The sequence below is a fragment of the Argopecten irradians genome, unplaced genomic scaffold (genome assembly GCF_041381155.1).
Source record: "Argopecten irradians isolate NY unplaced genomic scaffold, Ai_NY scaffold_1327, whole genome shotgun sequence".
Taxonomy (NCBI): domain Eukaryota; kingdom Metazoa; phylum Mollusca; class Bivalvia; order Pectinida; family Pectinidae; genus Argopecten; species Argopecten irradians.
In genome coordinates this window covers 1-10,910 of record NW_027188793.1, presented here as the reverse complement: position 1 = coordinate 10,910, position 10,910 = coordinate 1, and the positions used below count along the sequence as shown (strand labels likewise).

The 10,910-nt window shown below is 44.9% G+C and overlaps 1 protein-coding gene across 1 annotated transcript; it reads left to right on the top strand.

Moving 5' to 3' along the window:
• Positions 1–5,723: 5,723 nt before the first annotated feature.
• Positions 5,724–9,932, top strand: LOC138314081 (integrator complex subunit 1-like). Its single transcript, XM_069254269.1, has 4 exons — positions 5,724–5,798; positions 9,275–9,389; positions 9,531–9,689; positions 9,832–9,932. The coding sequence occupies exons 2-4, from the start codon at positions 9,329–9,331 to the stop codon at positions 9,930–9,932; spliced, it is 321 nt and encodes a 106-aa protein (XP_069110370.1). The 5' UTR covers positions 5,724–5,798; positions 9,275–9,328.
• The last annotated feature ends 978 nt before the right edge of the window (positions 9,933–10,910 follow it).

The following is a 10,910-nucleotide window of genomic DNA, read 5'->3' as shown; positions in this document are numbered from 1 at the left end:
ATAGACCTCTACACTACTAACGTCTATCTCCGTATAAGGGCAAGGAGCCTGACAAGGAGGCGTACTCCATGGGTAAGGTTTTAGTAGTGAACTGTCACACTGAAGGCTCTTATAGACCTCTACACTAACTATCTCCGTAAGGGCAAGGAGCCTGACAAGGAGGCGTACTCATGGGTAAGGTTTTAGTAGTGAACTGTCTCACTGAAGGCTCTTATAGACCTCTACACTAACTATCTCCGTAAGGGCAAGGAGCCTGACAAGGAGGTGTACTCATGGGTAAGGTTTTAGTAGTGAACTGTCTCACTGAAGGCTCTTATAGACCTCTACACTAACTATCTCCGTAAGGGCAAGGAGCCTGACAAGGAGGTGTACTCATGGGTAAGGTTTTAGTAGTGAACTGTCTCACTGAAGGTCTTATAGACCTCTACACTAACTATCTCCGTAAGGGCAAGGAGCCTGACAAGGAGGTGTACTCATGGGTAAGGTTTTAGTAGTGAACTGTCTCACTGAAGGTCTTATAGACCTCTACACTAACTATCTCCGTAAGGGCAAGGAGCCTGACAAGGAGGTGTACTCATGGGTAAGGTTTTAGTAGTGAACTGTCTCATGTGACACTGAAGGCTCTAATAGACCTCTACACTAACTATCTCCGTAAGGGCAAGGAGCCTGACAAGGAGGCATACTCATGGGTAAGGTTTTAGTAGTGAACTGTCACACTGAAGGCTCTTATAGACCTCTACACTAACTATCTCCGTAAGGGCAAGGAGCCTGACAAGGAGGTGTACTCATGGGTAAGGTTTTAGTAGTGAACTGTCTCACTGACGGCTCTTATAGACCTCTACACTAACTATCTCCGTAAGGGCAAGGAGCCTGACAAGGAGGTGTACTCATGGGTAAGGTTTTAGTAGTGAACTGTCTCACTGAAGGCTCTTATAGACCTTCTACACTAACTATGGAGGCTCTCACCTAACTAAGGGGCAAGGAGCCTGACAAGGAGGTGTACTCATGGGTAAGGTTTTAGTAGTGTCTCACTGAAGGCTACTTATAACACCTCTACAACTAACACACTGAAGGTGTAGTTCTTATTTTAGAGTGAACTGTCTCACATGAAGGCTCTTATAGAACCCTCTACACTAACTATCTCCGTAAGGGCAAGGAGCCTGACAAGGAGGCGTACTCATGGGTAAGGGTTTTAGTAGTGAAACTGTCACACTGAAGGCTCTTTAGAACTCTACACTAACTATACTCCGTAAGCGGACAAGGAGCCTGACAAGGAGACGTCACTGAAGGGTAAGGTTTTAGTAGTGAAACTGTCTCACTGAAGGCTACACACTAACTATCTCCGTAAGGGCAAGGAGACCTGACAAGCCTGACATGGGTTAGGTGTACTCTGTCCAAATGGGGCTAATAGGAGTTTTAGTATCTGTAAGGGCTGGAGCTCACTGGAACTGGGTCTTATAGACTGTTCTACACTAACTTATAACTACCGTAAGGGCAAGGAGCTGGACAAGGAGGTGTACTCATGGGTAAGGTTTTAGTAGTGAACTGTCTCACTGAAGGCTCTTATAGACCTCTACACTAACTATCTCCGTAAGGGCAAGGAGCCTGACAAGGAGGTGTACTCATGGGTAAGGTTTTAGTAGTGAACTGTCTCACTGAAGGCTCTTATAGACCTCTACACTAACTATCTCCGTAAGGGCAAGCCTGAACCAAGAGCGTGGTACTCATGACAAGGAACTGTCAGGTGAACCTAACACTAACTATCTCCGTAAGGGCTAGGAGGCCTGACAAGGAGGTGTACTCATGGTAAGGGTTTTAGTAGTGAACTGTCTCACTGAAGGCTCTTATAGACCTCTACACTAACTATCTCTCCGTAAGGGCAAGGAGCCTGACAAGGAGGTGTCACTCATGGGTAAGGTTTTAGTAAGTGAACTGTCATCACTGAAGGCTCTTATAGACTCTACACTAAATAGTATCTCCGTTTAAGGCAAGGAGCCTGACAAGAGGTGTCTGTGTACTCATGGGTAAGGTTTTAGTACGTGAACTGTCTCACTGAAGGCTCTTATAGACCTCTACACTAAACTATCTCCTGTAAGGGCAAGGAGCCTGCCAAGGACATAGGAGGTTTTAAGTAGTGACTGTCTCATGATGATAAGGTTTTATCCCTCCGTAAGGTCAAGGAGACTGAACTGTCTCATGGGAAAGGTTTTAGTAAGTGAACTCGTCTCAACTGAAGGCTCTAATAGACCTCTACACTAAATCTATCTCCGTAAGGGCAAGGAGCCTGACAAGGAGGGTTTTAGTAACTCATGGGTAAGGGTTTAAGTAAGTGAACTATCTCACTGGACTGAAGGCTCCCTATAGGGTTGTGTAAGGTTTTACCTCTACCACTAACTATCTCCGTAAAGGGCAAGGAGCCTGGACAAGGAGGTGTAACTCATGGGTAAGGTTTTAGTAGTGAACTTGTCACACTGAAGGCTCCTTATAGACCTCTACACTAACTATCTCCGTAAGGGGCAAGGAGCCTGACAGAGGAGACCGGGTAGGTTTTAGTAGTGAACTGTTCACACTGACCTCTTATAGACTCTACACTAACTATCTCCGTAAGGGCAAGGAGCCTGACAAGGAGGTGTACTCATGGGTAAGGTTTTAGTAGTGAACTGTCTCACTGAAGGCTCTTATAGACCTCTACACTAACTATCTCCGTAAGGGCAAGGAGCCTGACAAGGAGGTGTACTCATGGGTAAGGTTTTAGTAGTGAACTGTCACACTGAAGGCTCTTATAGACCTCTACACTAACTATCTCCGTAAGGGCAAGGAGCTGGACAAGGAGGTGTACTCATGGGTAAGGTTTTAGTAGTGAACTGTCACACTGAAGGCTCTTATAGACCTCTACACTAACTATCTCCGTAAGGGCAAGGAGCCTGACAAGGAGGCGTACTCATGGGTAAGGTTTTAGTAGTGAACTGTCACACTGAAGGCTCTTATAGACCTCTACACTAACTATCTCCGTAAGGCAAGGAGCCTGACAAGGAGGTGTACTCATGGGTAAGGTTTTAGTTAGCTGTGAACTGACCTCTCACCTCCGAAGGGCTCTTATAGAAGGTCTAGTAGTGAACGGTCACTAAGGCTATTTATCTCCGTAATATTCCGGGGCAAGGAGCCTGACAAGGAGGTGTGTACTCATGGGTAAGGTTTTAGTAGTGAACTGTCTCACTGACAGGGCTCTTATAGACCTCTACACTAACTATCTCCGTAAGGGCAAGGAGCCTGACAAGGAGGTGTACTCATGGGTAAGGTTTTAGTAGTGAACTGTCTCACTGAAGGTCTTATAGACCTCTACACTAACTATCTCCGTAAGGGCAAGGAGCCTGACAAGGAGGGAGTGTACTCATGGGTAAGGTTTTAGTAGTGAAACTGTCTCACTGAAGGCTCTTATAGGACAGCTCTATCACTAACTATCTCCATGTAAGGGCTGTCACGCTGGAGCCTCGGACAAGGAGGAGCAACTACCTCCATGGGTGTAAGGTGGTTTAGTAGTGAACTGGACCCTCTCACTGACAACCTCGTTATAGAACCTCTACACTAACTATCTCCCTATCTCTGTATAAGGGCAAGGAGCCTGACAAGGAGGACCTGTACTCATGGGTAAAGGTTTTAGTAGTGAAACTGTCTACTTTAGTCTTATAGTGAACTATCTCCGTCACAAGGAGGTGTAATTCAACATGCAAGGTATTGAACTCTGAAGGCTTCTTATAGACCTCTACACTAACTATCTCCATAAGGGCAAGGAACCGGACAAGGAGGTGTACTCATGGGTAAGGTTTTAGTAGTGAACTGTCTCACTGAAGGCTCTTATAGACCTCTACACTAACTATCTCCGTAAGGGCAAGGAGCCTGACAAGGAGGTGTACTCATGGGTAAGGTTTTAGTAGTGAACTGTCTCACTGAAGGCTCTTATAGACCTCTACACTAACTATCTCCGTAAGGGCAAGGAGCCTAGGACAAGGGGTGTACTCATGGGGTAAGGTTTTAGTAGTGAACTGTCTCACTGAAGGCACTTATAGACCTCTCTACACTAACTATCTCCGTAAGGGCAAGGAACCTGACAAGGAGGCGTACTCATGGGTAAGGTTTTAGTAGTGAACTGTCTCACTGAAGGCTCTTATAGACCTCTACACTAACTATCTCCGTAAGGGCAAGGAGCCTGACAAGGAGGCATGTACTCATGGGTAAGGTTTTAGTAGTGAACTGTCACACTGAAGGCTACTTTATAGACCTCTACACTAACTATCTCCGTAAGGGCAAGGGAGCCTGACAAGGAGGCGTACTCATGGGTAAGGTTTTAGTAAGTGAACTGTCACACTGAAGGCAACTCATATGGTAGACCTCTACACTAACTAATCTCCGTAAGGGCAAGGAGCCTGACAAGGAGGCGTACTCATGGGTAAGGTTTTAGTAGTGAACTGTCACACTGAAGGCTCTTATAGACCTCTACACTAACTATCTCCGTAAGGGCAAGGAGCCTGACAAGGAGGCGTACTCATGGGTAAGGTTTTAGTAGTGAACTGTCTCACTGAAGGCTCTTATAGACCTCTACACTAACTATCTCCGTAAGGGCAAGGAGCCTGACAAGGAGGTGTACTCATGGGTAAGGTTTTAGTAGTGAACTGTCACACTGAAGGCTCTTATAGACCTCTACACTAACTATCTCCGTAAGGGCAAGGAGCCTGACAAGGAGGTGTACTCATGGGTAAGGTTTTAGTAGTGAACTGTCTCACTGAAGGTCTTATAGACCTCTACACTAACTATCTCCTTATAAGGGCAAGGAGCCTGACAAGGAGGCGTACTCATGGGTAACGGTTTTAGTAGTGAACTGTCTCACACTGAAGGCTTATAGACCTCTACACTAACTATCTCCCGTAAGGGCAAGGAGCCTGACAAGGAGGATGCGTACTCATGGGTAAGGTTTTAGTAGTGAACTGTCACACTGAAGGCTCTATAGACCTCTACACTAACTATCTCCGTAAGGGCAAGGAGCCTGACAAGGAGGTGTACTCATGGGTAAGGTTTTAGTAGTGAACTGTCATCACTGAAGGCTCTTATAGACCTCTACACTAACTATCTCCGTAAGGGCAAGGAGCCTGACAAGGAGGTGTACTCATGGGTAAGGTTTTAGTAGTGAACTGTCTCATGTGACACTGAAGGCTCTTATAGAGACCTCTACACTAACTATCTCCGTAAGGGCAAGGAGCCTGACAAGGAGGTGTACTCATGGGTAAGGTTTTAGTAGTGAAATCTGTCTCATGTGACACTGAAGGCTCTTATTAGACCTCTACACTAACTATCTCCGTAAGGGCAAGGAGCCTGACAAGGAGGTGTACTCATGGGTAAGGTTTTAGTAGTGAACTGTCACACTGAAGGCTCTTATAGACCTCTACACTAACTATCTCCGTAAGGGCAAGGAGCCTGACAAGGAGGTGTACTCATGGGTAAGGTTTTAGTAGTGAACTGTCACACTGAAGGCTCTTATAGACCTCTACACTAACTATCTCCGTAAGGGCAAGGAGCCTGACAAGGAGGTGTACTCATGGGTAAGGTTTTAGTAGTGAACTGTCACACTGAAGGCTCTTATAGACCTCTACACTAACTATCTCCGTAAGGGCAAGGAGCCTGACAAGGAGGTGTACTCATGGGTAAGGTTTTAGTAGTGAACTGTCACACTGAAGGCTCTTATAGACCTCTACACTAACTATCTCCGTAAGGGCAAGGAGCCTGACAAGGAGGCGTACTCATGGGTAAGGTTTTAGTAGTGAACTGTCACACTGAAGGCTCTTATAGACCTCTACACTAACTATCTCCGTAAGGGCAAGGAGCCTGACAAGGAGGTGTACTCATGGGTAAGGTTTTAGTAGTGAACTGTCACACTGAAGGCTCTTATAGATCTCTACACTAACTATCTCCGTAAGGGCAAGGAGCCTGACAAGGAGGTGTACTCATGGGTAAGGTTTTAGTAGTGAACTGTCACACTGAAGGCTCTTATAGACCTCTACACTAACTATCTCCGTAAGGGCAAGGAGCCCTGACAAGGAGGTGTACATGGATAAGGTTTTAGTAGTGAACTGTCTCACTGACAAAGCTCTTATAGACCTCTACACGAACTACTCTCCGTAAGGGCAAGGAGCTGACAAGTACTCATGGGTAAGGTTTCTAGTAGTGAAACTGTCTCACTGAAGGTCTTAAAGACCTCTACACTAACTATCTCCGTAAGGGCAAGGAGCCTGACAAGGAGGTGTACTCATGGGTAAGGTTTTAGTAGTGAACTGTCACACTGAAGGTCTCTTATAGACCTCTACACTAACTATCTCCGTAAGGGCAAGGAGCCTGACAAGGAGGTGTACTCATGGGTAAGGTTTTAGTAGTGAACTGTCACACTGAAGGCTCTTATAGACCTCTACACTAACTATCTCCGTAAGGGCAAGGAGCCTGACAAGGAGGTGTACTCATGGGTAAGGTTTTAGTAGTGAACTGTCACACTGAAGGCTCTTATAGACCTCTACACTAACTATCTCCGTAAGGGCAAGGAGCCTGACAAGGAGGTGTACTCATGGGTAAGGTTTTAGTAGTGAACTGTCACACTGAAGGCTCTTATAGACCTCTACACTAACTATCTCCGTAAGGGCAAGGAGCCTGACAAGGAGGTGTACTCATGGGTAAGGTTTTAGTAGTGAACTGTCACACTGAAGGCTCTTATAGACCTCTACACTAACTATCTCCGTAAGGGCAAGGAGCCTGACAAGGAGGTGTACTCATGGGTAAGGTTTTAGTAGTGAACTGTCTCACTGAAGGCTCTTATAGACCTCTACACTAACTATCTCCGTAAGGGCAAGGAGCCTGACAAGGAGGTGTACTCATGGGTAAGGTTTTAGTAGTGAACTGTCTCACTGAAGGCTCTTATAGACCTCTACACTAACTATCTCCGTAAGGGCAAGGAGCCTGATCAAGGAGGCGTACTCATGGGTAAGGTTTTAGTAGTGAAACTGTCACCGTACTGAGGCTCTTATAGACCTCTACACTAACTATCTCCGTAAGGGCAAGGAGCCTGACAAGGAGGTGTACTCATGGGTAAGGTTTTAGTATTGAACTGTCTCACTGAAGGTCTTATAGAACTGCCTCTCTACACTAACTATCTCCGTATGTAAGGGCAAGGAGCCTGTACTAAGGAGTGTGTACTCATGGGTAAGGTTTTAGTAGTGAACAACTCCGTCAAGGACTGAAGGCTCTCATATAGACCTCTACACTAGGCTCTTATACTATCTCCGTAAGGGCAAGGAGCCTGACAAGGAGGCGTACTCATGGGTAAGGTTTTTAGTAGTGAACTGTCACACTGAAGGCTCTTATAGACCTCTACACTAACACTAAAGGGCTTACAAGGAGTGTCTCATGTAAGGTTTTAGTAGGGAACAAGGAGGTACTTATAGACCTCTACAACTAATTGACTCCGTAATGGGCATAGGAGGAGGGTGTACTCATGGGTAAGGTTTTAGTAGTGAACTGAACTGACCTCACACTGTAAGGGTCAAGGAGCTTATAGACCTCTTACACTAACTATCACACGAATGCTCAAGGGCAAGGAGCAAGGAGCCTGACAAGGAGGTGTACTCATGGGTAAGGTTTTAGTAGTGAACTGTCACACTGAAGGCTCTTATAGACCTCTACACTAACTATCTCCGTAAGGGCAAGGAGCCTGACAAGGAGGTGTACTCATGGGTAAGGTTTTAGTAGTGAACTGTCACACTGAAGGCTCTTATAGACCTCTACACTAACTATCTCCGTAAGGGCAAGGAGCCTGACAAGGAGGTGTACTCATGGGTAAGGTTTTAGTAGTGAACTGTCACACTGAAGGTTCTTATAGACCTCTACACTAACTATCTCCGTAAGGGCAAGGAGCCGGACAAGGAGGTGTACTCATGGGTAAGGTTTTAGTAGTGAACTGTCACACTGAAGGCTCTTATAGACCTCTACACTAACTATCTCCGTAAGGGCAAGGAGCCTGACAAGGAGGTGTACTCATGGGTAAGGTTTTAGTAGTGAACTGTCACACTGAAGGCTCTTATAGATCTCTACACTAACTATCTCCGTAAGGGCAAGGAGCCAGACAAGGAGGTGTACTCATGGGTAAGGTTTTAGTAGTGAACTGTCTCACTGAAGGCTCTTATAGACCTCTACACTAACTATCTCCGTAAGGGCAAGGAGCCTGACAAGAGGTGTACTCATGGGTAAGGTTTTAGTAACTGTGAACTGTCCTCTACACTGAAGGTCCTTATAGAAGTTGAACTCTTACACTAAGTATACTGAAGGCTCTCCGTAAGGGCAAGGAGCCTGACAAGGAGGTGTACTCATGGGTAAGGTTTTAGGTAGTGAACTGTCTCACTGAAGGCTCTTATAGACCTCTACACTAACTATCTCCGTAAGGGCAAGGAGCCCCGGAGGTGAGTACTCAGGGAGGTTTCCAGTACTCATGGGTAAGGTTTTAGTAGTGAACTGTCACTCACTGAAGGTTCCAGTATAGACACTGGAGGGCTCTCTACACTAACTATCTCCGTAAGGGCAAGGAAGCCTGACAAGGAGGTGTACTCATGGGGTAAGGTTTTAGTAGTGAACTGTCACACTGAAGGTTCTTATAGATGATTCTACACTAACTATCTCCGTAAGGGCAAGGAGCCTGACAAGGAGGTGTACTCATGGGTAAGGTTTTAGTAGTGAACTGTCACACTGAAGGTCTTATAGACCTCTACACTAACTATCTCCGTAAGGGCAAGGAGCCTGACAAGGAGGTGTACTCATGGGTAAGGTTTTAGTAGTGAACTGTCTCACTGAAGGTCTTATAGACCTCTACACTAACTATCTCAGTAAGGGCAAGGAGCCTGACAAGGAGGCGTATTCATGGGTAAGGTTTTAGTAGTGAACTGTCACACTGAAGGCTCTTATAGACCTCTACACTAACTATCTCCGTAAGGGCAAGGAGCCGTGACAAGGAGGCGTATTCATGGGTAAGGTTTTTAGTAGTGAACTGTCACACTGACAACTCTTATAGACCTCTACACTAACTATCTCCGTAAGGGCAAGGAGCCTGACAAGGAGACATACTCATGGGTAAATGAGGATTCACTTCTAGATATGACCAGTTGTTTATCTTAATCTAAGATCGTCTGTCTGCACAAAATAGCCATAATATTAAATAACACTTGTGTTTTGTAAACTTTTGTTTCAGTCGAATATTCAGGATCAGATAATCCTACAGTGGAAGGGAGGCGACTCTGCTACAATGCACGTCCTGGTGGTACATGCTATGATTATACTGCTAACGTATGGACCTCCCAAAGGGGGTGAGTAATAGGTTTAAACTATAGAAAAATGTCAGAATGATTAAGAAATGTTAATTTGGTCAGTACTCTTCAGGATTTGGTGTAGAGACTAATGAACATAGATGATACATAGATTATGTCCTGACATCACTTGACTTACAGGTGAAACAGAGTACCAGGATTTATTAGACACTTGGTTCCCAGCAGAAGGACAACCCCCATCAGCTTTCCTAATGGATACTTCTGAAGAGGCACTTCTGCTTCCTGATTGGCTCAAACTACGAATGATTCGGTCTCATGTGACCAGATTGGTAGATACAGGTAAGGATATGTTCATAACAAAATGTTTGATTGGTAGAGATGTGTTAGGATATATAAGAATAAAGATAAGATTTTAGTCACATCTTGCTATACATAAAGTATTTTTTCTGATTGACTTTACTGTATATGTTGTATTACACAGCTCTCCAGGACATTGAAGCTAACCAGCTTCTACTCTTTGTACAATCGTTTGGGATACCAGTAGCCAGTATGGGACGTTCATTACTACGGCTTGCGCCTTGACTGTAATTGTTTCACTCATGGTTGACAGTATATTGGAAACAGGCGGTTATGGTAGTGGTAGAGGACAAGGGGCGTTAATGGCACAGCTTTATTAGGGACATCCAGAACACTATGAGGGAGTGCTGCCCAGGTGGAGGCGAATGTGTTCCGTTGTAAATCTGTCCCACCCCCCCCCCTCCCCCCCCCCCCATCCCACCCAACGCTCCCACGTCCTGTATACATGTAAAAGTGGGCGGTTCTCAGCTCATTTTCGAGACTAACTGTACTCCAACCATGATATTCAGACACATACTCCAACGCTCAAGGTTCTAGTCAAATCGAGAAGGAAGAAGTCATTTATTGACCGTAAATAATGCACTGAGTGGTTTGAATGTACAGTGGGACCGCCTCAGTCTAGTCCGGAAATCAAACGATGTATTTCATTTAGTAAATGACGAAACCCAAATAGCCATCGTATGTTGTGTGAGCAATAGAATGTTAGATGCCTTTTAGCTAGGTCTCCCTCAGTATTGATTCTAGTCGTCAGCAAATGTTTGTGTTCCAAAAATTGCATAGCAAGGGCATTCATATAACTACGCCCTTGGGCCTTAGAACCAATAACACAGTGATAATTAAATATGAAAAGTGCTTCATTTTGTATGGCACTTATAGAATTGCTATTTTGTATAATATTGTGTTGTTTTTTATGTGAGCCCATCTTCCACAATTCTTGTGTACTTTCAAGACTCTACGAACGCTAGATGCTATCTAGCACTGTGGCATGTTCTCTGTTTGCTAACTTCCATGTCTCAATGTTCATGACACGTACAGCGTTTTTGTATAGGCATGTGCCATAGCCTTCACATTCATATACTTTTGACGATATGAATTCATTGATTGGTATTATGTAGAAATTTACAAATAATTTTGGAGTGGAGTGGTATACTCTCTGTATTGTAACTAGAAGTTTGTATCTGCTATAGGACAAACCTAATGAAT